General features: G+C 40.4%; 1 protein-coding gene across 1 annotated transcript in view; it reads left to right on the top strand.

The window, feature by feature from the left end:
• Nucleotides 1-24,231, top strand: part of adgb (androglobin) — a 37,257-nt gene extending 13,026 nt beyond the window's left edge. The window contains exons 12-35 of the mRNA XM_023407052.2: nucleotides 42-192; nucleotides 2,832-2,877; nucleotides 3,824-3,935; nucleotides 4,115-4,178; nucleotides 4,353-4,451; nucleotides 5,016-5,124; nucleotides 5,424-5,562; nucleotides 7,258-7,372; nucleotides 8,619-8,786; nucleotides 9,033-9,171; nucleotides 9,596-9,730; nucleotides 11,717-11,810; nucleotides 12,521-12,652; nucleotides 12,814-12,967; nucleotides 13,276-13,463; nucleotides 13,782-13,948; nucleotides 14,840-14,970; nucleotides 16,506-16,617; nucleotides 18,812-18,969; nucleotides 19,962-20,117; nucleotides 20,310-20,400; nucleotides 20,546-20,648; nucleotides 23,242-23,425; nucleotides 23,605-24,231. Of these exons, the coding sequence (XP_023262820.1) occupies nucleotides 42-192; nucleotides 2,832-2,877; nucleotides 3,824-3,935; nucleotides 4,115-4,178; nucleotides 4,353-4,451; nucleotides 5,016-5,124; nucleotides 5,424-5,562; nucleotides 7,258-7,372; nucleotides 8,619-8,786; nucleotides 9,033-9,171; nucleotides 9,596-9,730; nucleotides 11,717-11,810; nucleotides 12,521-12,652; nucleotides 12,814-12,967; nucleotides 13,276-13,463; nucleotides 13,782-13,948; nucleotides 14,840-14,970; nucleotides 16,506-16,617; nucleotides 18,812-18,969; nucleotides 19,962-20,117; nucleotides 20,310-20,400; nucleotides 20,546-20,648; nucleotides 23,242-23,425; nucleotides 23,605-23,808 (3,151 nt within the window). The 3' untranslated portion in view covers nucleotides 23,809-24,231. The remainder of the gene's footprint in view (nucleotides 1-41; nucleotides 193-2,831; nucleotides 2,878-3,823; nucleotides 3,936-4,114; nucleotides 4,179-4,352; nucleotides 4,452-5,015; nucleotides 5,125-5,423; nucleotides 5,563-7,257; nucleotides 7,373-8,618; nucleotides 8,787-9,032; nucleotides 9,172-9,595; nucleotides 9,731-11,716; nucleotides 11,811-12,520; nucleotides 12,653-12,813; nucleotides 12,968-13,275; nucleotides 13,464-13,781; nucleotides 13,949-14,839; nucleotides 14,971-16,505; nucleotides 16,618-18,811; nucleotides 18,970-19,961; nucleotides 20,118-20,309; nucleotides 20,401-20,545; nucleotides 20,649-23,241; nucleotides 23,426-23,604) is intronic.
• The last annotated feature ends 3,446 nt before the right edge of the window (nucleotides 24,232-27,677 follow it).

Raw genomic sequence — 27,677 nt, 5'->3', positions numbered from 1 at the left:
TGTACTGTATGTGCACATGAATACGTGTCTTTGTGTGTCAGAGAGACAAAGCAGAGCGCTCCGAGGAAGCTTTCCTCTGGGTCCCCTCTGGTGTCCATTGCTGAGAGAGCAGAGACTGAAGACCGAGAAGGCCTTGAGCCTGATGCAGCTGAACGCACCACTAACTCACCAAACAGCACTGACAAAATAGAGGTACAGAGAATTACTGTCTGCTGGGCACATACATTAAGCATGTTGGTATTTAACACTTTACAGAGCATTTTGTTGTTTAATATAGAACCTTAATTAATTGTGGTTACCCAGAGCCGTTTATTTAATAGCTATGAGGCAAAGCTATTTGTCCACACACAAAGATAGTAGTAGCTGTCTGCAAAAAATTGTTGCCTCCTCTTGTTATTTCCTTTCTTCCTATTTTTTTCTCCCTGTTCCCCCACCCCTCTGTCTACCCTGTAAGTATGCAGTTGAAGGCTCATCAGAGTAGCTCTGTGTGTCAGTGACAACAAGGCTGCCATCCCCCAGTCTCAAAGTCACTTCTGTTGTCTCCCAGCCAGGCCACCACTGACCAGGGGCACATCTGCACTAAAGAGAGAACCAGTGACGGAAAGGGAGATGAAGGGGGGTTGGGGTTCAGAGCAGCAGCGGAGAGACACAGAGACGAGGATAGAAACAAAGATAGAGAGGAATAAGGGGGGGGGGGGACAACTGTACGAATAAGAAAGGAGGGGGACTGAAAAATGGAGAGAAAGTGACAGTTGGACCACGAGAGATGAAAGCGGAGCAAGAAACAGGGAGATATGGGAAAAGAGAATCTCTGGTGTGTGGTGGTGGTGAACGGGGCGCGTGGGTTTCATACAGGGAGAGGTCGTGTACTGCGCTGATGAAAAAAGCAGTGCAATTAGATGGTGAGCCATCAGTGTCTGCATCTCCTGGGGGGTTCATTATTACACTTCACTCCTAGCATACAGAGAAAAAATAGAGTTCATATTAATCGCCCTCTTGTGTAACTGTGACCAGTTATAGAGCGGTTAGGCTAGGGCAGTATGGACATGCTAATTTGATGTGTCGTTGGATATGCGTGTGCATACATGCACTCGTGTGGATTGGTTTGTGTATATGTCCTATGTGTGCCACATTTATACTGAACGCGTGTTCCCGCAAGGTGCGTGGTGGGTAACGTGCTGACAGGACTGTACATCAAGTGAGAAGGAGTTTTTACTGTTTTTGATCCCTCTGTTTCTGTCAACGCTGGCAAACAGACTCAACCTCTGTGCCTAGCTCCTAGAATAGAAAAAGGTGGTGTCACATGATGTCTCTAATACCCTCAATGACCTACTCACTCAAATTTAGTGTGGGTTAAAGCATTAGACCCTGGAGTAAGCGTGCTGTTTTAACCTCTAATATGCTTGGAATGTGGATAATCACTAAAATCACTAATTCATTATAGCCCCTCCATGATTTCAGTTTGCTGATGCCAGAGAACTACACTACCCAAAGTCCAGTTTGGGCTGTGAGATCAATGGGTTTCCATGTGCCTCTGAACTGCCACAAAGAGATTTTTGACTTAATTTTATGTCATTTTTTTCCTGTATGAATTGGGTTACAGTTCAGAGGAACATGTGAAATATGTAGAGTCTATGGTGAAATGTGAAATATGGAGAGCAAAGATTTAACTCTGGCTATGTAAAATAAAGCCCCATGGGATTAAAGAAATGCGGCCTCTTCCTCCCATCAACCCATGTCTGTGATTTGATCACAGAAAAAAACACTGCCTCCTCTGAAAGCAGAAGCTTAAAATCCCAGGAGGCTTGTGTGTAAGATCTATCAGTCTCAGTGTCTTCTTACTATAGGATGGTAAGACAAGCGATCGAATAGAATGGCAAGATGTGGGTGGACACGACTCTTTTATACACACACAAACTAACACACACACACACACACACACACACACACACACACACACACACATACATTTCTGTTGCAGGGAGGTATTGTTATAGTGGTGGAGAGGAGGTCAAGTGTGCCTCCCAATCACAATGCTTTTTTCCATCTGTCTGGGTTTCTGGTTACTTATTCAAATAAGTGGTGACTCACACACACACACACACACACACACACACACACACACACACACACACACACACAGACACACACACACTCTGACTCATCAGAGAGTCTTGGCAGAAGTTGCTTTGAAGTTATACGACACAAAGCCATAATTCTTATTCAGAGCCGAGTAAACTGTTGGACATTCACCAAGATTTTTCCTCAAGGGAGCACTGTTTGGGAAAAAAAAAAAACCTCAAATGAAGAGGCCTGGAGGAAGTTAGTTGATACTAGTTGATACAGGTGTACCACTCTCCTTGCACTTGAATCCAGCTTTGTTATCAAAGCTAATGCCGTTTTCCAGACCACATCATGTCCTGCCTTGCTCAGACAGAAGAATATGGTATTTGAAGGATTTGATAATGACTCAATAGCTATATTTCTTTATTGTGTTGGGCAGACGAGCATGAAATCAGAGCTGTTGAGTAATTCCCCTCTAAGAGTAATAACATGTTAAACAACATAATAACTCCTCATCTGTCACTGACAGTCGAAGTAAATTAGAGCTGGTATTCCCTGGTGGTGTTTTTAGCAGGGGAGGAGCAGCCCTTGTCACATTAAACCGTCTCGTGTCCTGTGGTGTTCGGCGAGAATGGCGCAACACCACAGCTGGCATAGAATCACTAGAGGGTGGAGGCGTATCTCTGGCAGTGTTACTCTATCAGCAACTCACTGTTCATGCCTCTCTCACTCTCTCTGTTTTTCTCTCTCTCTCTCTGTCCCTCTAGGTTACTGCAGAGGACAGGAAGAAGGACGGTGGTGACATCTCCAATGGTAAAAGCAGTTCCTTTACAATGCTGGGCCCCTCGTTCATGTTGAAAATAATCTGTACCTTATCTGTACACAAGATCGCCTTACCCGGGGTCAAATATTAGGCTGCCAGAAAGGGCAGATGCTCATTAATTCTGGTTTATTGGACTAGATGAATGTAGTAAAGGTCTTCGTTATTGGTTGATTTGACTAGCATCTGTGCAGCGTAGTCCAATTAATGTGATTAGAAGAATTTGCATCTCTCGACTCCACTCCATCCATCTTTCTCTCCATGACTCGATCGACACTTTGAAGAAGATGGGACTGAAATTATGTCTTATGACAACCGGCCAATTCCCTGCCTTCTCTCTGCCCCCGTTTAGTTGCTTAGTAACACCTGCAGTTTGAGTGAGCAGATCACCATTGCTCAGCAGCAGAGACATTGGACCTCGCCGCCTCAGCTTTCTGATCAGACTCTCGCTTTGAGTAGAGCTCGGGGGCAGAGCAACTCTGTGTGTGTGTGTGTGTGTGTGTGTGTGTGTGTGTGTGTATATCTGCGTGTGTGTGTGTGTGTTTTTGGGTTGAGAGTGTGTTTGTGTGCATACGTCTATGACTTTGCTCGGCATGCATTGAGATAGTGGGAGTCAGTGAGTGGGAGTATGGATGTGCATGTGCGCTTACACTATGCCATTATGTGGGAGTTTGGCCAATTCGATTCACTGTGTTTAAGATAATGATTTGAGTCTAGGATAACTTGCTATGATTCACAAGAGGAAAGGCATTTTGTTACTCGCAGCATTATGAAATAGGAGATTTCACAATTCTATATACATTTGGTGTTAAGTGTAGCATGAAAAGCACCAGTCAACACAGATGCTTCTCAGCTTGATAAGGACTGATAATTGCTGCAGATGTGTATTATCAAGAATGAATAATTTTAAATAAAGTTCTATTTATAATCCCACTCCAGATGGACCCAAAACTTCAATGAAGGAGCCTGTAACTCAGCAACTCTCAGCTCCTGTCAAACCCATCCTGCAGCAGACCTGGGTGGACCTGGATGACTTTGCTAAATGTTTTCAGTGAGACACACTCAGACACAAATATGTACTTATGGTCTGCAAAAAATCCTGTAGCAGTATATAGAACAACAAAACAGTCTTAAAAATAGGTTAGTTGAGGTGCCTAAAAAAATGATTTGTCATTGCTTTTATTAACTAGGCACAAAAATAACTAGCATTTATTTGTGTTTTTATTCTAGGGCTCTGTTGGTGTTCCATAAATCACAGTTCTACCCACATCATATCTATAAATCTCACTTTAAGGTACAGTATGCATCTCAAAATAGCCCAATGATTAATTTCTCCATGTTCACTTTCCAGTGCTGATACATTCTAAGCTTACATTTATTTTACCACATAATTCCATAAGTTTGTGCTTTGACACATTCATGCTGTTTGTATTTGATATATTGATATTAACTTAGCTGTTGTCTGCAGAGCACCATCTTGTCCAAAACTGCAACAGGTAGCAACTGCAATGGATCGTCTCTTACCACCGGACCCTCCCCCATGACTTCTGCTGTAGCAAGCCCTGAGGTACACACATGCAAAAACACACAGACACACATTGCACACAAGCGAATCATTCACTCATCATACACTCTTCTGAAGCAGGCCTTTTTCTGACTTTTTGAGTGTGTGGGTGTATATGTTTGCATGTCTGCATGTATATAATGCTGATTCAGATTGTCTTTCTCGTTACTCTTTACCTCTTCTCTTGTTCCCTATCTGTCTTTTTCTTCCCCTATCTTCGTCCCCTGATTTGTCTATCACTCTGTCTTTCTCACAGGTTTTTCTCATATCTCTACATTCACCATCTTGGCCTTTCCTATGCAGGTGCCACCTCAAGTGCTTCTTTAGCTCACTCAGCTCTTTTCTATCTCTTGTTATTTCCTGCACTCACCTCCTTTTCTCCCATTTTTTCCTTCTTCTGTAATTTCCTCCAGGTTCTCTTCCACTAAGTCACCTTTTATCCATCATCCCCACTATGGCTTTCTGCTCTTTCTCTCTTTTTCTGTTCCTTGTCTGTCTCTTACTGATAACTAAGTCCAGTATATATATATATATATATATGTGTGTATGTATGTGTTTCCCACCAAGTGTCTAGAGGTGAGAGGCACTCACTACCTGTGTGTTGACAGCCTGCAACCCTCCCAGATCCTCATCAGCTTCTCTGCTCTGCTTCACTGGGGAGATACAGCTGGGGAGAGTAAGGATTTATCCATACACACACACACACACACCCACACACACAAAGATACTCAGATACAAAAGGATTTTCTGAGTGCAAGTAATGTAAGAAGCTTTACTGGAGTCTTCAACTGCAATTATAACTCTCTCCCTCAGCATACACAAACCATACCTACATCATAACCAATTTGAAATATACCATTTATGTAAATATTGATAATAACTGTATGAATTATGAATTTGACCTACTGTTTTAGTGATATGTGATGATGGTGTATGACCAATACCCCTTTCACTCCCCTCTACAACACCACTTAGAAAAGGAAATGTCAGCAGCATGTAGGTCTGCAGTTCTCACAGCTCAGCCTCACTCCTGGAAGAGTCTGCAGTCTCAGCTGCCTGTTCTCACCATCAAGACCACCTCCTCCAAGGCAGCCATACTTCACTTACCTCCAGGGTAGGACAGCATTGATTGTTTACTCTTCAGTCCCAGACCAAGTAGTTTTTCTACACATGCAATCATAACCTAGAAAACTGACAATTGTGTTCCAAATTAATCAAGCTTAAATCAAAGTCCCTTGGACATCATGGAAAATACACATATCTATCAGTTGCAGTAGCATGTCCTGTATGTACTGTCATTTCATACTTGAATTTTTTTATTTTACATCTTGATATTACCATGTATTGCTAATTAAATAATGTACACTATACCTGCAGGGCTTGTCACGTGTCCGCAGTCTATTCTAGTCTTATCAGAGGTTTACAATATCAATATTTCCATTGTATAATGCTTATCAATTATGTCAATTTTCAGGATACATTTATGTAAACAAAATGTTATCCTTTCTCACATTTCAAATTTAAACATTCACACTTACACATAATAACCCCAAATTACCCAAAACTTTAAATCCCATCAGAAGAATGTGTCATAAAAATGTAATAATTTTTTGCTCAGCACCCTTGAGATCTTTTGATGAAAGAAAAAAAAATATAAGCATTTCACTGTTGTTGTGGTTTTTGCAGCTATGCAGAGATCTACTTAAAGCTATTAAAGTTAGCAGAGGGTATCTGCCTACCTCAGATGCTCTGAAAAGCAGTAAAAAGCATCTGTCCTAGTCTCTATTAATGGGTGCTACTTGGCCTAGAAGCAGAGGGCCTAGTTTCTGGGGTCAGGTGCAGGTATGAAGCAGTGCAATTACCAGTGAGCCATAATCACACACATAGCACTCAACTTATCATGCCCATATGCCCCATAGTACACTCTCTCCAAGAGATAATAGCTGATATGTCCATGCTCTTGGGCAGCAATCATTTTTAAAACACTTTTTTTTCTGTGTCGCTGTCTACCCATCTGTATGTGGTACAGTATTTACCCTGTGTGTTTTTCATCAGTAATTCTTAAACATTTCCTGCTCATCTTTTAATTTTGAGTTAGAGTTATTTGTCTTTGCTCTTTTGTAAGCCTTCCTTTTCCATTCCCTTTCCATTTGTCTCTTTTTCCTTTCTTCTCTCTGCTCTTGCTGTATTCCTCCCTTCTTTTCTCTCTCCTCCATTTGTTTCCCTTTTGTATGATCTCCTATTCTTCTACAACTCTAGCCCAGCTCTGCCTCAGTGCCCATCCATGTAGTTAGACTGTGATGGCTGAATTATGTAAAACTAATGGGGCCAAGTAAGTGGGGTTCCACTCTCTTATGTCTGACCAGGCCTTGTGAACTGAGCTTGGCACTTGGCAGAGAGGACATTAGGCTACAGCTCTTTGACTGTTTGACCCACTCACTATTACTTGACAGAAACATAGTTCCACTATAGACTAGAAAGGGATTTTTATTCAGTGGAATGCGCTGTTGTTTCATGTATTTTCCATCAGTTGTCGGTCACTATTACCTGCAACTGTGGAGCCACAGGGTGGTGAGTGGGAGAACACCTCTGTATTTCTCACAATTAATTTCTTGTATTTTTAACACTAAAACTAATGGTTGAATTGGTAGCACCTTATGCAGCCTTTGACAAAGAGTTGTGAATAGACCTTTTTGAGTCTCTTTAAAGGGTCACATACCAAAAAGGTTGTGAATCACAGTTTTTGAGTTATAAATAGTGCGCAGTAAACCTGGATTGTGTGTGCCTGTTTTCTCTCTTTTGCCTCCAGGCGCCATGTCTTGTCCTTCCACACAAAGGCAGCACTGGGCTACCACATCCACCTGTGCAGCAAGACACCTTTCATCTTTGGGGATGAAGAAATCATAATCTCACAACTTACCAAGGTGACCAAGGCCTAAAGTTATAAATTGACAGTGATAGTAATTCCATTAGACACTAAAGCCTTTGTGAATTTAAGAGATGATTTTAATTTGTTTGGAGTAGCAAACACTAAACAACAATTTATTTCATTTTCATTTATCTGTGAATGTTGTTTTAGAACTGAGAAGTCTACCACAGTCGCAGGAATCATTAAAAAACTTAAATTCTACGTGTCTAAATACACACATACCTGTCAAGATATACAGGTATATGCCCCTTCTTTCATCTGACCACCCTCTCTGCTCTTTTCTGCCACCTGCTGCTACCAGATAGATACACTTTCACATTTACATTTCTGATATAAGGCAGGATATGCATTTTGTTACAGTTTCCCTCTAAATTTCCAGGTCTCTTCCTTGCTCATTAAAAAGCGAGTGAGTGAGTGAGTGAGTGAGTGAGTGAGTGAGTGAGTGAGTGAGTGAGTGAGTGAGTGAGTGAGTGAGTGAATGAATGAGTGAGAAATAGAGTGGTGACTAAACAAATGAACTAGAAAACACTCAGAGCATGAATATTTCTTCTCAGGACAATCCTTGCGGTTTTTTTTTTTTTAATTAAATCTTGATATTTTTAATCTAGATATGTGTTGGACCAAGGAATCTCTGAATACAATCTCTCCCTCTCTCGCGCTCTCTCTCTCTCCCTTAGATTTATATAGATAGATGTCGGAGCAATCGTCATCTAAATCATGGCTATATCTAATCATGATTATATATTCAGAACAGAAGAAATAGAAGCAAACAGAACACAGTTATGTTGAACATAGAAATGGGCAGGATGAAATTGCCCATGTTAAAATGTCGTCTCTAATATTTTTGGAGTAGGGATTATTTTAGCTTCAGTTTAGGAAATCACATTATGTTAGTAAGATGATTGCTCTGCTTTCTTACTTTGTCCCAGTATTTGTTTTGCTTAATGTATCATTTTTTCAAAACCATTTTTTTTATGTGAGGAAAAAATGAATGCTATGGTAGGTTCATGTATGTGGGAAAACTATAAAACTGCTCTTATTTTATCTGTAATCCACACTCCAGCACAGTTTATAACCTGTTGTAAATATCATGTAAACAATCCTTATATGTTCCACCACTGAAATTCACTGAAATGTGTTATGGTATTGTGGGCATACTGCTTTGCTGTTGTATTTAACTTGCATTCTGATTAAATTGCGGAAGTAAATAAAATTTTCCCACTGCTTTCATCTTTTAACAGGAAAGTGCTCGTTTCACTGAGCAGGCTTCGTCCATTTGGAGAGCCCTGTCCAGAGTGGTGGCTTCCCTCAGTGGTGAGCAGGACCAGCTAGCAGCCAGAGGAACCCTAGAAGAGGCTCATTGTCCCCAAAACATCAGTGCCACCCTGGGAAAATTGGAACACCACAAGGTAGCTTGGTTATGGTGGCAGACAAATTGTACTTTAGATTCAGTGAATACCTCACATTACTTTATACCTTGGTAATTGATTGACAGTTGCTACATCTACAAGCAGATAAATGCATGTTGCATATGTTATTCTAATATCTCTCCTCTATTTCCTTTTTGTGTGTGTGTGTGTGTGTGTGTGTGTGTGTGTGTGTGTGTGTGTGTGTGTGTGTGTGTGTGTGTGTGTATGTATGTGTGTGTCCAATAGGTGTTTAACTCTGCCATTTACCATATGCTGTATAAGGCTCTGGGCAGGAAGCTGACAGCAGAGGAGCAGTTTGCTGTACTGGCCCTCACTGCCGACCCTTCGCTCTTGGCCGCTGGCTGCAAAGAAGACTCACCTGCATGTAGGTGCCATTTGTGTGTTTGTGAATTTTGTATGTTGCCCATTTACATATATTTGTGAGTGTATATGTAAAACATTTAATATCGGGTATCACCGATTTAACAGTTTTTGTCAGTTGCACAAAACTTTAAACGCTATTCCTTAAACTGTACAACATCCTCATTCCCCTCTTACAGTGAGTATGACTGCTGAAGTCAGTTGATTAAAACACTGTATGACACCTACTCTACCTAAACAACTTCATCAAAGTATAGTATAAGATTTCAGTCACATAACAGTGAATCAAATTAATTTCAAAATGAGTTTATATGTTATACAGTATGTATGTTTAATATTTTTTACTGTCATTGTATGGTATTTCACAGTTGTCATTGTTTGATATTCATCCATAACTAACATTTTTCTGCTATTACTCTGCTGCTAAGTACATACAGAGTCAAAACCTCCAGAAAATTGGAGAGACAGGCAGCCAACAGACAAGGAGGTCAAGGCAGCCACCGTTCTGCAGGCTGGATTCAGAGGGCACTTGGTGCGAGAAATCCTTAATGCCTCAAAACCTGGTAAACACATCGATACACACAAATATATTAATTCGCGTATCATGATCAGGTTTCAATCTTTCAGTTGAATTTGTTCTTTTAATTAGACGGTGTTATTAGATTTAGCTTTCTTGTTTGAAGGACAGATACATCTGCAGCAATGGAGCAGGTTCAAGGGGCTAAACAAAAAAAAAACATCACAATGCCTGTGTTTCATATGTAGATTATTATTTAGACACACACAAAACACCTTCTGCTTCTTACATTCACTGTTTGATTGAGCCCGATGGCATATATTGAGCCTCTGAGCAGAGGCACAAATATGTATTGATGAGACTGTCACTCTTACTAATACACCCTGACAGATTAGGGGTGGCCAGGGAGGGGATACACACACATGTGGGAAACACACACACACACACATGCACACAACATTCCTGCATCAACAGAAAAACCTCTCAATAGTGACAGCAAGTGAAAGATGGTGAAGAGAAGACAAGGCTACACTGGACAGTTTGTAGGAAAGAACGAGGGAACAAATAGAGGAAGAGAGCTGAGAAGCTTCTCCTCTAAATTTATTCAGCAATCTTACTTTGGAATAATTTTTTCTTTTTGTTTCTTGTACTGTTTCAGGGCCAGTTATGCTCATGTACAGGTTGCAGATAATTTAAAAATGTTCCTCAGTTTCAGTTAAATTATTTTTGTTATACAAGTTTGTTTAGTGATAGTGGTAATTATCTCACTTTGATGGTGCACCACTGTTTGTTGATTCCAGAGGAAATGCTGGAGGTGACACATTGCCCAGACATTCTCTATTTATTGCCAGGGCCTGAAGCTAACTATGTCTTCTCTTGGCACAACACGTGACACTGTCACCCTCTGAGTATTTTGCACATATGGGAGAATGCACACCCTCATTAATGCAGCATTTGCATAAAACAATGCTGTGCTATAATGTTGATGGGTTTTTGCCTAATTTTTTATGGCTTGAAAATGTGGTTCAAGCATACCAAAGATCCAAAATATCCTAATCATTATGGAACCCATCTGCCAGCAATGCTAAAAATATTGTTGGTGGTTATGTTGCATTAGTATGGCTAATGGCTGATAAGCTTGACTTCTATGAAATAGAGCTGCCATGGTTCTCTCAAATTTTATTGATTTACTTGTCAAAACACTTTGTGCTTTCAGAGTGGCATTTGCAATAATGGCAAAACGCCACTCATATTTTAAAACGAATTGGCATTTTTTTTTTTTGATGGCCAACTTGCTCAGCACATTTGTGTTTATACCATGGTACATAGTATAAACTATCACTGCTTACCCCACATTTCTTTATAGCTCTCTTTCTCATTACTCTTTTCGCCTTTATGTTCTCCTTCCCCTCTTGCCTGTCTGCCTCTTGTTCTGTCTGTCTCTTGCCTCTCTTTGGTAACCATCTTTTAGTTATAAAGATGATGGGAGATCTCATTTCTCAATAGCTACGCTTGACTCTAATGGCTGCATCAATTTGGAAAAGTGACCATTTGAAAAGAGAGAGCTGAGGAAAAGGATGGAGGGATGGACGGAGGATGTGAGGACACCTATGCCACGTGGCAGATGTGAAAACATCTATCACTCAGTTGTCTGTTCAGTGTTTCTCTTAGTTATATGCATAAACACACACTTAGACACACACACATTCCCATGAACACATAGTACTACATCTTTTTATCAACGCGTCAGTTCTGTCAGAGTGGTTACCTGTCCTGTGAGATGAGTGTGAAAGTTAATGTCTAGCTGTGAGTAATCTCCTCCTATCTCCTCTTACTGAATGAGGCAAAAATGCATTTTGCAGTTTCTCTTTCCTACCCTGAACTAGGTCAGCTACAACAATTTTATTGTGTGTTTGACATCAACATGGATTGTGCTTCATCATCTTTAATGGTGGTTATTTTTCTGTGTGTGTGTGTGTGTGTGTGTGTGTGTGTGTGTGTGTGTGTGTGTGTGTGTGCTAATGTCATCCAGGCACGAAGGAGAATCTCAGTGCATCTAAGATCCTTTCAGACATGTGGCTGAAGATTGAATCAGATGCAGACAAAAATGCTGTCTTTTTGCTACGGTAAATGAAGTATATATTTTGCACAAATACATAATTGCAATGACTCTTAGAAATAAAAATGTATTAATCTTGTATGCTTACTCTACGCACCTTAATGCAGCACAAATTAATTCACACAAAAGTCATTATCTGAGAGAATATGAAGGCATTTCTACCACAGTCCTGTGCCAGTGCTGTGTACATTGTATGCCATCCGTTTAGCCTCTCTGTTGCACCGCATGCCCAGAATATGCTCCCTCTCCTGGTTGTGGCGGCCTGTGGCGGCCAGGCAGGGAGCATTTTCCACATTGTGTTCCATCTTTTCCCAGTGGTACCATCTGCTGTTTATCCTCTCCTTGTTCCAATCGGCTAGCAGCGTCTGCCGAATGACCCGCTGCCTCGGGAAGTATGTGTGCGCATGAGCGTTCAGAGCTCGGTCAATGTGTGCATGGAGGGTAGGGTGGGGGTTTGCTGGGTGTTGTGAGCCTTTGAGCATGTGTTTTTCTTAACTGACAGAAACATCCACTTCAACCAAAGTTCGTGCTGAGATGTGAACTACTTTCCTTCAATCTGTTTTTTCCACTGGATTTAATTCATACTCAGAGTTATGTTTTCTCCAAGAAGTTTGTGTAAATTATTTCTGAGCATAAATTTTATCATGGTCTTTTCACTATATATGTGGTCTTAGTACTGAATTTAAAGTGCTCTCCCCTTCTGTGTTTCCTGTACAGGTATATTATTGACCACTCTGAGAGGAAAGCAGAGCTCTATGCCTGTCAGCAGGATGACTGGACCAAAACCGCATTCGCTGATTACTCTGTCTCTCTTCAAGATACAGCCAACTCCTGGGTCTTGGTCTTTAGGTTAGAGAACATTGTAACTTAAAGGTTAGGCTTGTCAATGAAAGAGAATTCCCAAGTTGTATTGAAATATCTGAGTGAATTCAGGTGTAAATGACTGATGCACTGCATTTCAGAATCTCAAACAAATCTTGTTGTTTACTTTATTTTTGTTATATGTGAAGAGAGGTATTCCTGGTTCCTCAGGAGATGCTGTTGGTACCAAAGGTCTACTCCCCAATCCCTAATTGTCTGTTGCACATCATAAATAATGACACAGGAGAGGAGCTGAACATGGTCTTCAACAAACTAGCAACCCATATCTATCAACCCAACAAGGTCTGTAAATGCTACCAATCCTTGTACTTCAAGCTTTCATGTACATGACATTTCTTTTGTAATTTTGGAATATTACCATATTCCCAGTTTTCCTACCACCATGATAAATCACACAACATCAGGAATACTTCCTGCCTGACTTAATCAGTCATTGGTTACAGACTTGTTGTCTATTACTGATGTAATACTGTTGAGAACATTTCTGATTTTATACATGAAATAAATCCTAAAAGAGAGATTTATTTTACACACTACCTCTAAAAATATTTTGATTTCATAATTAAACCTCTCGGTGTCTCGTATTCCAGCTTGGCTATACCTTTGTAGCAGAGGCTGTCACACCTGAATCACCCCCTGTTGGTGCCAAGTGGCGGATGCGCTTGATTGGCTCAAGGGAACCCCTTCCAAAACTGTCCCGTGAGGCTCCACACAGCACGTTTTCAGTGAAGGAATTCCGGGATTATTATATCCCCAGTGACAAAAACATCATATGTCGGTATGTCGGGGTATATAAAGTATTTAACTGAAAGGTTAAGTAGAATCATCATCATAGGATTTATATTAAAATTTGTTGTTGCTGAGGGTGTATCATAAAACAAATGTTGTCCAGTAGCTCTCACTTATTCTTTCTTACACTACAGTACGTGATCTGTGATGTTTTATTATTAGAAACAAGGTGTGACAATAATAATTGAACACAACGGATATCCCCTTAACAAAGCTGTTGAAAAAGCCCCTCTTTCCAACACAGGACAACATTGAGGATGCTTTGACAGACTTATGGTACCCACAGTCATTTGAAATTTTCCCATAGTTACTCTGTGCAGGTGACAACAGACATCCTAGGAACAATTCAGTTTCAGACTTCCAAGCCAGATGTACTGATACATCTGTCCATTCTGGACCAGGAGAAAGAGGTGGCTGGCAGCACGGGGAAAGGCCATGTGATAATTCCTGTGTTCTGCTTCCTGGCCAACAAAGGTGAGCAGCTATTAAGTTTAGTAATTGAAGTAACTGTTGAATGGATCTGTGTGTCATGATGTTATTGTACAGTATTTATTTTTATCTGATAATTAACACTAATAAATATTTAAACTAACATATTGAAGCAATGTAACTCTTTCACTGTTTTACTATTCTCAAATTCACTGAAGACTAATTTTGCTTAACTTCTGCAGCCCAGTTTACTCTTAAATATGGAGCATCATAGTCATCAGGCACAGTTTCTTGGAATGGATCACCTTATTCATGTTGGTGCACAATCACACAATGTGTTCATTTGGCTTTGGAGCTTACTTGCGGCTTCGAAAGAATTCCTCTAAAAGGCAAAATGATAATTAATTAATTAATTACTTAAACTGAGCAAAAGTTGCTCAATTCAAAGGGAACTGTGAACTGAGCAGGGAAGAACTGAACAACCTTTCATTAGTTCGCTGGGAGTTCACAAGAAGATTACCCATCAGTCATTGCGACTCGGCTGGTGCGACAGTGGACAACATCTTGTAAATCAATCAAATCACATTTATTACATACATTTAAATAGAATAAGTTTTGTAATGGTATCAGTTTTTGTTTCAATATATATGCAGTATTCAATCATTTATTTCAGTAGTGTAAAATGTCCACAGTAGCAGCAACACGTATCCGAGGTGTTTATGTTACCAGGGTGACGCACGGAGGAAGGAGGATGTCTGCGTTGGTGACATTGCAGGGTGTTCCGAACGAAGGAATTTTGTCGAGGGAAGTTCCCTTAACTGATATTCCCGTAGCAGGGAGCAGGGAGTCCTGTTATTGTACATCGGAATGCAACCAAGGACACCTCTGTCTTTTCTCAGACATGACCCTCGTTTAATATCTCTCTTTCTGTTACAGCCCACACAGATGAGAAGAACCAGAGCCAGAAGGGATGCCCCACTCAGGACAAGGGAGTCAAGGTGGTAGACACTCCTCAACTGACAGCTGGTGGGAAATCAGACGAAGAGTCTCTCATCACAGAGACTATGGTATCACTGACAACTATCTGCGTGGTATCTGCTATTACTCAAACACTGTACTGATCTCACTTGCACACGCACACAAGCGCACATCTCACTTTCCCTCTCTGTCTTTCTCACCCACTTGCTTGCTGCCTGTGTTCATATCAATTTTTCACTGCCAGATACAGATAACGCCTTACTTGCAGGCATGCACATACACACACATACACATGAACTTACAGACACCCACATTCTCACTCAGACAAAATTTGCAAGAGGAGAGCAGCATAACTGGAGGGGTGGTTTTGTTGTTACTGTCTAACTTGTCAAGGAGCAGTGATTTATGCATGATTTATGAGTCACTGTATTGTCTGAAGGCCCTATATCTAACAGACCTGTTGTCATTTGTTCGTTTATTGCCAAAGTATAAAGTACACATGATCATTATTCACATACACAAACAACCCCACACCACACAGCGACTGTTTACTGTGCACAAGTCCGTCAAACTGAGAAAATTAACTAAGGTTTATTTATTTACTGTGATAACTGTCAGTGATACTGGTTATACATGTGGACAACTACCAATCATTTTAATGTTCCCTGAACAACTACTTACACCTCATGAATAACTACAATTAATTTGATATTTACAGTAGTGAAAAGAGCCTTTTAACACTTCTAAAAAATTTTTGCAACAGACTAAAACATTTGGTTTGGAAACATCAAGCACATGTTACAAAAACTGTACTTTTTAGTCTCGTCTATGAAGTAACACAACACTGTAGTGGCATCAATAGTAATGAGACAGATCATGTCAGATCCCACAGATCAGCAGCAAGCCAGAATAAACAGCTATTGATCAGCACAAAGAACATTGATCAAGACTTAGAGCAAAGGGTCAGTGATTAAGGTGCTGGTCTGCGCCACAGGGACACACACCAGACATATCGATGCTCAGTAATGGTGGATTGATGATGAAGGCTCCTATAGTGTAACGTGTTTGGGACTTAAACACACATGTAAACACATGAAAAACAATCAATACACAATAACACAATGAAGTTTCTGTAAAATACATTTATTTTATTCTATTAAAACTATAAACATTAACATTGGACAAAAATAAAACTGTCATATTTTGCTATTTTTGGTTTTTTTAGCATATGTCCTGCTCTATTAGTTTGAGTCCCACCTTGGAATATTGTCTAAATTCTGTCTTTTCTGTTCAGTGTGATGAATGTACAACCGCTGGTGTAGTCTTGGCTAACGAGCCCTCTGCCCCTTCTCTCCCTTTTTTGCCAAGCATATGCTTCTGTCAAATAGAGCAGAAAACAGCAAAAATGAAATGTGATGTTCTTCTTTAAGATCTTAAGCGTCATCAGCATTAGTGCAGTTTACAGCTGCATGTTCACAAAATAACATGCATCTTATCTTTGAGTTTGCAGTGTTGTATGCCACATGTTATGCTGTATATGTCTTTTTTGATGTATCTGTATATTAAGTTGTGTTTAAACTGTGATGAGGACGTTACACTGATTTTGCTTGTCTGTGTTCCACAGGGTCATAAGTATATGGTGCAGGCAGAGGTGCTTTATAAGAGCTGGGATTTGGATGAATCTCAGTTGGCTTTTGTCCATATGCTCAGAGACTTGGAGAAGCATGAAATGAGAGGTAAATACTTCAGACAATCACAAATGCCACATCAAGCAGTCAACCACGTTTGTTTTGTTAATTTAGTAAAATGACATGGATCTTGATTTGAAAATCAAAATGAAAGTCTACTAATGCATTATTCATGGTTCAGTTAGACCCAAAAATCCCTACAATCAGTCATGAAGCAATTTCATTTTTATTATTTCATTCAAAAGTTTTCATCTTTTGAGCCTGAATGGTTTTTCTAATATGCCCTTCATGTTTGTTTTTGCACTGCTTATTTTTGTGTTCAGTGTGAAATGTGTCAGATACTCAGTAGGCAGTGTCAGGGGCCAAGGCAGACACTGTTTGTTCTTTGCTTACGCTAGCCAGGGGCCTGTAATCACAAGCCTAATGAAAGCCAAATGAATACAGCTGCTTTCGCAGATCACGCAGTGTGATTTCTTGTGCCCACTGGTCGTTGGCTCAGGCAATAATCCTGTCCTCTGCCACCAACTCTACTCCTCTGCCTTTAATCGCGCTGCAAAATTGGATCGATTTGAAAAATCAGGGCTTTGAAATTTGCAAGAGCTTCTTTAGAATTCTAAGGTGATGAATTAATTGTGGCATTGGGTGGATGTTGGTGTGAAAAAAGGTGCTGCATGGGTGACAATTTGCATGATTGCCTCAAGACAAATGCCAGCTTGCGGTGCTGAAAAAGCTCTTTTCTATTTTTCCCCTGACAATGGTCCTCGTATTTACCCATTCCATTTGCATGGCATGAAATCTACAGATGATATGTGTGCATGTGTGATATGTGTATCTTTGTGTGAGAGTTGCTCCTAAATTAACAAGCCAGATATCTAGATATCAGATGCATTTTGACTACAGAAAAAGATGAATCATTGAAATTATTGCTGTAATGGCTGTGTGTGAGATGAACAGTATTGCTTAGATATGCTGTGTGTTCATCTAGTCATTTTCTTTTTCTAGATGTACTGTATGTTAGCATGTTAAGGTTTTTGCCAATGTATGCTCAGGTTTGTCCATGTTTGTACGTGTTAGCCAATGTCCACATGTATCTCCAGTAGCTTCCCAATGAGCTTTTGAAAGTGGGTCAATGGGAAGTCAAATGAAGTTGGCTCTTGCCCCCTGGTGCCCTGGGAAATATCTCAGCAGGAAAGTGAATTAATTTCACCCAGTTTAACTCTGTCTCAGTGGTGAGGCTGTGCCCTTGATCATGCTCCGTACATGCTACATGGATGTGCACGCACTGCATGCCACGGCAAGCTTTGAAACCTCTTTAACAAGCAATTTAACAAGCTGCAGTCAGAATACTGTACTGTGCATGTTTAATGCTTGTATATCTATGCATGTTATTCTTTACTCTGTCAATAAGAGACCACATTTTTAGTACCCAAACAAGGATGTTTTAAAACTTTCAGTGTGCAAAATCTTTTTCAGTACATTATACTATTTACAATTCTTAGTTTGTCCAGCTGAAAAGCAGTTTTCAATCTTATCTTCAAATTACAAAAAGACAGATTGATATTTAGATCCAACTTGAACATTGAATTTCTGTATGACTTGAGATAAGAGTAACTCAATGAGTATGCACAAAAGTTGTTCAGGCAGAATGACAGTGTCGGCTAAATGATGGATTATTATGCCTTTCTGTATGAGATAAGTGAGACTGAAGCTGATGCTTCATTTAAGCATGGGATTGTGCTCATTTTATCTATGAAGTACAACAGTGCCATCTAGCACACAAGCAACCATACAACACATGCAGTGTTTGCCCACGCTGTCACACTCCTATTTCAGATGAGCTTTACTTGTGTTTAGTAGAATGTGAACAGCTGAGTTCATTCTTAAAATCCCTAATGGACGTGGTATGAATTGAACAAGGACACATTATAATTAAATTAATCAAAACATGTCAAACATTTGACTAAGAAATGTTAACATACTTTATTTGTTTTGCACAGATAGGGTATGTTTACACCCTCTTATATGCCACTTTCAGGTATTCATTCTTCCCATATTCTACAGTTCAGGTTCAGGTTACTTTATTTACAGTTACTCACTATAATGTTAAAAGTGTACACTATATGTTTGTCAAAAGTTATTTTGTCAACTTCAGAATATCAAGGCTGAACATTTTAATGTTTCAAATCCTTTTTTACAATAGAATATTTATAATAATAGTCATGTTTTACATTATTATCATTAGTATGCAATCTGGAGAACCTGAAGCGTTCATCCACCACTGACACACCGAGCCATGATGGGCACAATTCTGACACACCCAAAACCAATCGCAAAGGCGAAGGAGACAAGGAGAAGGGGAAGCCAGCTGCCATGTCCAAATCTGGCTCCAGACAGGAGACGGTAACACATCACCACAATACTGTGACACACAACAACAAAACACCACAACATTATTCTACTGCAAATTAGGACCAGTATCATGCATACATATTTCTAATCCATGAACTCAAGAATGAGTTGTTGAATAATAACTGTTTATGTTTCATTAGTTTTACTGAATTGGATATTCTTATTGGCAATGATGCATAAGAAAACCATTCATTAGAAGGGTTATAGCAAGGTCAAATTCAAGAGACAATATGCACTCACGGCCATGCACTGCTTTTGTATTCTTAACATAGGTACATACTTTTTCACAGTGTATTTTCCACAGTATTCTATGTTAAGACAAGGAAGGTTACAGTTGTCATGTAAAAATGAGCAAAAATAGTTTACCTTTTTGAGTGGAGGGTGTTGAAGCACTTCAGTGGAGTGCATACTTCTGAAATGCCAACAAAAAGAGACTGACATCAACAAAATCCCACAACTGACCTGTGTGTATTTATACTGAGTAGGAGACACAATAATCTCATGTCCGTGATTCTCGGTATAATGGTCTTGGTTTAGTAGTCAAAACCATACCTCCTTTTATTCTCTTTATTCTCTCTTACTCTACATATCAAATCCTAAACACAATGAAATTTGAAAGGCACATTTTCAGAATACTGGTCCCCTTCAACAAATGTCCATTTTGAGCCTTTCTTCAGCATTGGCAGCACAACATTGGTGAAGGTTGAGGACATAATAATCTCTGAATAAATGAACTAAAATGATCTATCACTTACAATAAAGACAAGACAGCTGAACAGAACATATAATTCTGGGTGACTGGCTGGCTGGCTGTGTACCAGACTGTCTGAGTTGCTCATTGAAAGAGAGACACTCATAATACGTTGTTGTACGGTGACCTTCAGAATGTGGATGTTGGTGTGTGTATGTGAGTATGTGCGTTATGGTCTCTATTTTGTTTTTGTCTCTGTGTCCTCGGCCTGTGTGTGTATACGTTTGTGCAGAGCCTTGACCTGACTAAGCCGCACTGGACTCTGCGTGTGGTCAGTGACAAGAGTAAAGCAGAGAGCATCGGGGTGAAGAAAGACAGAGAGAGAATGGAGCAGATTAAATCCATTAAGAAAGCTTGGGAAATGGTTGAGCCAGGCCGCTGTGCCAAGGTAACCCAGAAACTGACTTTGTTGTGGTAATGTGATCTAATTACTTACCAGTTGGAGTCCTTTTCATTAAGTTTTTCCAATAAGTTGTATCTCCTGTAAAAATGTGAAAGGTATGATTTGGAAAAATGTGTCTTAATATGGGCCTTGTCTTTATTCAAACACCCCAGACAGAAAGTTTTGCTTTATTTTTAGGCTTTACAGTCTCGTCTCCAGTTTCTCAACCAAGTCCAACATCCAGCAAGTGATGAAGCTACTACAGATGATGCAGAAAGCAGCGAGCCCGGTACAATACTCACACATGTACTACATATATATGTGTGTGTATATATATATATATATATATATATATATATATATGGCACTTTCCATTCCATTACGTGTGAAAAACAGTATGGTAATGAGGCCTTTTATAATTGGTTCTTTTACAGCTGCTTCCAGATCTGGTCCTAACACCTCTCTCAGTCCATCTAATCAAAAGTTGACTGATACCTCTGCCACCTATCCTCACATGGACTACATGCCCTTCATCAGGTGCTCTGTAGCTCTTGCAACCTTCCTATCTCTCTTGCTTTTCTTCTTTCTTTCTATTTCATTCCTTTCTTTATTTGGACATGCGTATAAAGTTAGAATGATGATGAGAGCAGGCGTAGCCATCACAAGTTGGTCACATAACTATACATTACCGAATCCTCAGTTTCGGTTTGTTGCGCCACCGTGGCTGTTTATGGTTCAGCCTGTTCCAACAGACAAATTAATTTCTTTGCTTAGAGGGCAGAGATGGATAATAATACATAAACAGCCAAGACAGGCTCATCATCTCATTGTATTTTTCTCACAGGCAATTTCTTTTTTTTTCCTGTCGAAGTCCTGTGGGTAATATGCATTGTGCGGTCCAGTTGCCTAATGTAGCTGTTGAATCACTCAGCTTTTTTAGCTTTGTGAGGCTAAATTTAAGCCTCAGCTAAAAGGCCTGACTGCACTAGACTAGGATTTTTTTCGTGCGTGCATGTGTCTGTGTGCACATGTGTATATGTTCACTATGCATGTTCCTATGTTTGTAAACATACCACCATCATTATCCTTATCAGCAGATTCAGGTTTAGGCAGTATCTATGATGGACGTTGCTAGCAATTTCCTGTGTTTGTGACATTTGCTCCCATTGGTGCTGTGAACAGCAGTGTTACAAGGCTATACACTTTCCCTGGCCTGAAAGGGCAATGCATGGACTCCAGAGGATAGTGATGTATGTAATATAGAGACATTGTGTGCAGGCTATGTGGAGAAGAAGCTAAACAAAAAGAAAAAAAAAAATAGATATCCACATCTAGGTCAAATATTGTCCATCCGCACCCTTTAGAACAAATCTAACAAATGTACACCAGTGGGATGTTTTTTAAGTAAGGTACAGTCAATTCTTACCCTTAATATCTTCAGGTTTGAGCAAATAAATCGCTCCAGGTTGTGTGATATCATAAACAAGCAGCTGTCAATATTGACATCTATTGATGCCTGATACTTTGTTTAGGTGAGTGTATAGAATGTTAGGGTGGTGTTGGGGTTAGGGTGTCCTGCTTCTTGACTGATTTTATCATTAGTAGCCATACAGCCAAATGCATGACAACCATGAGATGGAAATACAACAGCTCCACTATATAACTGGACCCCACTAAGTAATGTTACTCAGAGTTGGACGGCTACTTAACAGTGAAAAATGTCTAACAGGACAAAGAATATTCATCAATTTCATGAACATGAATGCACAATTAGTGTCACAAGCAGCTTTCTGAGTTTTCAGCTTGTCAGCATGTTAAGTGTCAGCTTTTGACTTTTGTCAGTGAGTGTTCAGAAGGGAAGAGTCTCCCTCCACAGAGTGTCCCATTACTCTCCCTCCCTCCATCTATCCCCCTGTCCGTCCCTCTCCATGATAAATGAGATGATATTTGGGTCTGTTAATTAGAGAGCTATTTCAGGACCCCAATGAGCTCGTCGCTCCAATGAGATGTGCCCCTATCCCATCACCTCTCCATCCTTTCCTGCTGTGGGTATTCATGTTTGTGCGTGTGTGTATGCCTGCACGTGCGTCCGTGTCCAGCTGCTAATGGTTGCTGACACTATGGCCTGCATTTCAAGCCGAAAGAGAGATCCTGAGGACTAGTCTATTAGGGGAGTCTGATTAGTCTGCAAGACACCTCTCTCTCACAAAGGCACACCACCGGGCACATCACTGATTCACACTCATGCGAGCCATCTTTATAGCATTTGCACTAACATTGTTACACACAGTGAAAGAGGTTTAACAGGGCAATGTTCATTAACCAAATGAACTCCATCGTCACCTCCACTGGCCTCCCCTCTTCATTAAGGTCAGCTTACAGGAAATAGACAGCCACATTTAGCACTGGTAACCTCCAATTGAATCCCTCCAAGTGTGTGTGTGTGTGTGTGTGTGTGTGTGTGTGTGTGTGTGTGTGTGTGTGTGTGTGTGTGTGTGTGTGTGTGTTTCTGTCTCAACCAAGGACACATATGTTGACTGACTAACTACGTCATACATACAGCTTGTTTCTGTCTTTTTCCATCTTCTGCTGCTTGTGTCTGTCTTTGTATCCACATAGACACAAATAAATTACATTTTAGTTACACAATCAAATATTAACAGAGAAATACCCGAATATGGTGGGTATAACAAAAACTGAATAGATTTCACAGATATAAATCTGGATATATAATTTGGGATACGAGATAAGGCATGGGACTATGTGTTTATTATTTCCTCTGCCTGTCTTGACATTTATCTGCCACATTTCCATTTCTATTTGCTCTGCCTGTGTCAATATTGTCGGTTGTCCCATCTCACAAAATAACTTCTAAAATCTGCAACCTGGTGGAATTTGATGAGATGTAAAATATTTTCAGATGACAACATGATCCTTAAAATATTCCTTTCAAAATTTGATGGACCATATGCAACTGCACAATGCAGTATGTCTCAGACAAAGTCTTGAGTGTTCACCATAAATAAATAACTACATAAACATTCTGATTAGAGACTATATTGAAAAGTTAAAAGGTGTAAATTATGGTATGTATATACGCATTGTATCAAGTCCTTGTGTACGCCCGTAGACGCCAAAAAGATATTCCGGTGCTGATGGACTCGAAGATAGAGGAGATCCAGCAGAGGGAGCGCTTAGAAAAGATCCAGACCTACCGTTTGGTCCGAGACAATGTGCTGGAGCACCAGAAACAGCAGGAGCTCAACAGGAAGGAGCTAATGAGACGCCAGCTGGAGATGTATGAGAACATGCAGGTCAGTCATAACAGAAAAAGAAGTACGTGATTGGTGAAATTGTCTGGAGAAGATTAGACAGCAATAATAAGAGGCTTTGGTTATCACAGTGAAATAGAGAAAGTCTTTTTGTCAGCTATCTCTCCCTCTGGTTAGACATGATTCTGCAACTTCCCTTTGCCTCTCTGTCTTGTCTCCAGGCAGCCTTGGGGCAGCGCTGTAAGAAATTTCTCGATGCTTGCGAGGCATTTAGTAGCCGTCAGATGGCGGCCGTGAAGAAGGAACAAGAAGAGAAACAAGCTCTGGAGGAGGCCCAGCAGGCAGTTCTAGAAAAAACAACCCCCACCTCTGCTGCCACCCAGCAGCCTCACAAACCTGCCAAGAGTGCTGGCAAGAAAAAATGATGGTCATTGGCACCAACTTCCAGTCTCAATTCTCCTCTCAGACACCTCTCAACAAGTCTGCTTGAACACTGAAGGATCTTTGTTTAATCACAACCTTGTGGCGTGTACTTGATGAAACAACACGTAGACGAAAACATTATTACTACACCTAATTAAAAGCTGTGCGTGCTTTTGTCTCTTTCTCGTCTTTTCAATCCTTATGGAAGTAAGGACTCCAAACAGTTAGTTTGTTCATGTGTTTAATGTTTTTTTTTCATTTTTTACCTATGTTCATACTTTCACAATTTGTACACTGTATTCCGTACCATATGTAATCATTATTCTTATAGCACACACCTATATCCTTCATCTGTTATCCAAAACCTTTATTAACAAAGCCACTGTTCACATGCAACCTTGTTCATTAAATTTTAAATTACAAAATGGCTGTTACTGGTAAATCCACTTTCTCTCTCATTGCATGAATGTCAAGTCATCTCACTTGCAATGTATGGCTTTGACTTTTTGATGCCCGGGATGCCTGATTGTATTCTGCAAATCTTTTGTTTTCTTGAAGGTCACTGTATTGACTGTATGACCCAAGGCCTGCTGGATGCAGGCAACCTCCCACAAGCTGAGTGGTACTGATTGATTGGGTGATTGATATATTCTTGCGGATAGAAGACCACCACCATAGAAGAGTCCATTTGTACAAGAACAAGACAAAATAGATTGTATGAAAAATGCAACATAGATGCGTGGCTGGTCTTTACAACAACATGGCAACTCTCAATTACTATAATCCTCAAGGTTGAAGTGAACGTAACAGATGGTTAGAGTTTCTTATATGTATAAGACCGGTGATCAGTCTGTTCTGTTTTTTTTCAAGTGAATTTGATGTGGTAAAGTAAGTGCCCTTTATCTTAGCTTAGTATTTGGAGTGCATCTAGTTGGCCTCCATCCCGCAGAGAGTCAGCTGATCAGCTGAGGAATGGAAAGCTAAATTGGAAATGAAAGGGAAGAGGGTGCCATCTAGTGGCTGTGGACATTAATAAATTCTCATTACTACGCCTGTACCAGGCTGTTTTCAAGGTTGACAATAATGAATAGTTCAATTTTGTGCTGCTGCATGAAGGAAATGATCTTTATGCTGTGTGTGTGCATGTGTTAGAGTGTGTGGATGTGCGTGTGTGCTCAAGATAGCAGGATGAAAAGAATTATTTGTGCCTGCTTGAATGTATGTGCATGTGCAAAGTCATCCTGCAGTAATCTGCTCCTGCTCTAAAGCTTTTGTGCCCATTGCTAACGATTCCTTTTATTAAAATTCCTCTATGTAGGAAATTTACATCTGTCGTAATGATATTGGACCTAAATAAGAAACATACAACATATGAATAAGAACTTACTGCTGTAGACAGACGCAAACTTTAACATTAATTGCTTTATGTGTTTAATATATATGTATCCGCCCAGTGTTCCACTCTACACACATACTTCGAACACTGTCTGCATGTGTGCATTGCTCAGTGTTTTCTCTGCTCATAAAAGTGTGTTTCTGTGTTGTGTGTGTACTTCGCGCTGCGTTTTATGTGTCTGTTCAGTCTGTCAGGCCTCATCTAGCCAGCCACTATTTCTGGTCTTGTAGCTGCATGACAGAGCTAATCCTGAAAGCCTTGTTCCTGGCACAGAACATTCCCTCTTGTCTCTGCGCTGTTCCCTCTCGCCCAATTCATTTCTTGGTTTCTAAAACATCAGCTGTTATTTGCGGTTTTCTGTACACCTAAAGCCTCCCTCCCTCCCTCCTCCTCCTCCCTCCCCAGTGTGCATGAGGTATAGTGGTTGGGTGTATGTGTGCCATTCCAGTCTGTTGTTAGAGAGAGAGATCACCCGACACTGTAATTGGCGGTGATGTGTGTGTATTAACGGAGAGGCTGCTTGTTAATTGGCAGCTGTTTGCCGGTGGTTTGATGCAAATGTGTTGTGAGCGACAGAAGAACTCTGGTGTAACCTTGAAAACGGGAACAGTCGGCAATTGTGTGCGTGTGTGTGTGTCTGCATGTGCGCATTTGAGTTTCCCACAAGTAATAAGAAAATATTTGATTCTTAAATGGACCCACATAGTGAGAGATGATGAAATTAAGTGAAACTAGATACACATTTCCCGAGTGGTGTGGAGGCTGTGGTGGCTCTTTAATTCCCTTTCCATTTTGGAGGTAATAATTCAAGAATGTCTTAATCAATTTTTTTGCAGTTACTTTTGTGAATGACGAAAGAGCACTCTAACCCACAGGTTTATTCATGTTTACTCCCTCCTCTTGATCTAATCTACAGTATATACCTACAGTTTTCATTCAGTGAGCTATCATGCTATTTTTTCCCTCCTTCATCAGATCTCATGTGTCTCAGTATCTGGGCTCACAGCCTTCATCATAGTTCATAATGTCTCCTATATTAAGTTATCTGTATTTAATGAAGCTGTTCAACTGTCTGATCTTTGGTGGTGCAGCAATGTAGGCCCAAGTTATCCTGTGTTGTACAATCACAACAGAAGTTGATTGCCACACTTAAGCAGACTAAAGTAATTTGTTCCGTTATTTCATCCAAGTGTAAAACTAGATGCATCCAAAACAAACCCAGTACGAAACCTGATAAAGACACAGCCCCTAATTAGGCCTGACATTAATTATCAATCGACTGAGTCAACAAAAAAATGTATTAATTAATCTTTATTCTCCTGTCACTCTCTTGGACACCTGTTAGTGGCATGAGCTTCAGCTACAGGATACACAGTTTTTTTTTTTTTTTTTAAGTAATGGTTCAACATTTTAGAGAGCTTATTTGCTTTCTTGCCTAAAGTTATATGAGAAGATCAATACTGCTCTCCTCTCTTAGCTCTGATAATGACTGGAAACTGGGAGAAACAGATATCCTGACTGCAGCTGGTCACTGGCCCGTCCAGGAAATAGTTTGAGCAAGTAATTCCCCGTAAAACCACAACATGGGTTAAATGAACGAGAAAGTAAATCATATAGAACTTCCATGAGAGTTTGCATCTCTCAATTATGCACCAAGTGATTTTCTTTCACAACAAAGTGTAGCCTTACTTTGCATGCAATCTATAAATCAGTTATGTGTGAATGAATATGCATTGCCCTTCAAATTTTCAAGAGCCTTATGCTCAATTTCCTCCTTTTACCTTTTCATTCACCTTTCTGTGTCTTGCACAGGCACATGCATCCCCCTACACATAAATACACACACACACACACACACACACACACACACACACACACACACATTCAGACACAAACATACACCGCCAGCTGGCAGGGGGTGGATACATGGTCCCTTGGCTTATTGGCTCAACATGCTACAGCATTGTCCCATCGGTTTTGCTCCCTCCCACTGGGACTGAACGTCTCAAAAGGTCTGTCCTCTGAGTCTGCTATGCTTATAAAACACAGAAGAGCAAGACTTGGAAAGAGAGAATCCTGTGCTGCTATGGTTAAGACTCGGCTCAGACGACAAGGAGCAAAAAGCCAAGTCCTTATGTTGACAGAACGATAGCACTGAAGGGGAAAAGGTGAGAGGCTCACAGATTGATGCCCAGGCTTTACTGCAGTAATCCAAACCCCCCCTGTAACTCTCTCTAATGCACACACACACACACACACACACACACACACACACACACACACACACAATCGCACACACGCACGCACGTACAATCTGCAGCCAACGCCAGAGGCTGGATGGAGCCCCAGACTTGCCGACACAGAAATGCTGACCTGGTTGAAGCCTCGTTCTTGTAACCCAACCATTTCTCTCCCCTGCCTCACCTTGCTTTGGCTTCACTCTCTCTCTTCACTCTTGTTTGGCCCACTCTCCAG

This window comes from Seriola lalandi, unplaced genomic scaffold (assembly GCF_002814215.2).
Source record: "Seriola lalandi dorsalis isolate HSWRI2012SDOR001 ecotype SW California unplaced genomic scaffold, Sedor1 jcf7180002054326, whole genome shotgun sequence".
In the NCBI taxonomy this organism is placed as follows: domain Eukaryota; kingdom Metazoa; phylum Chordata; class Actinopteri; order Carangiformes; family Carangidae; genus Seriola; species Seriola lalandi.
This window is presented reverse-complemented; position numbering and strand designations above follow the sequence as displayed.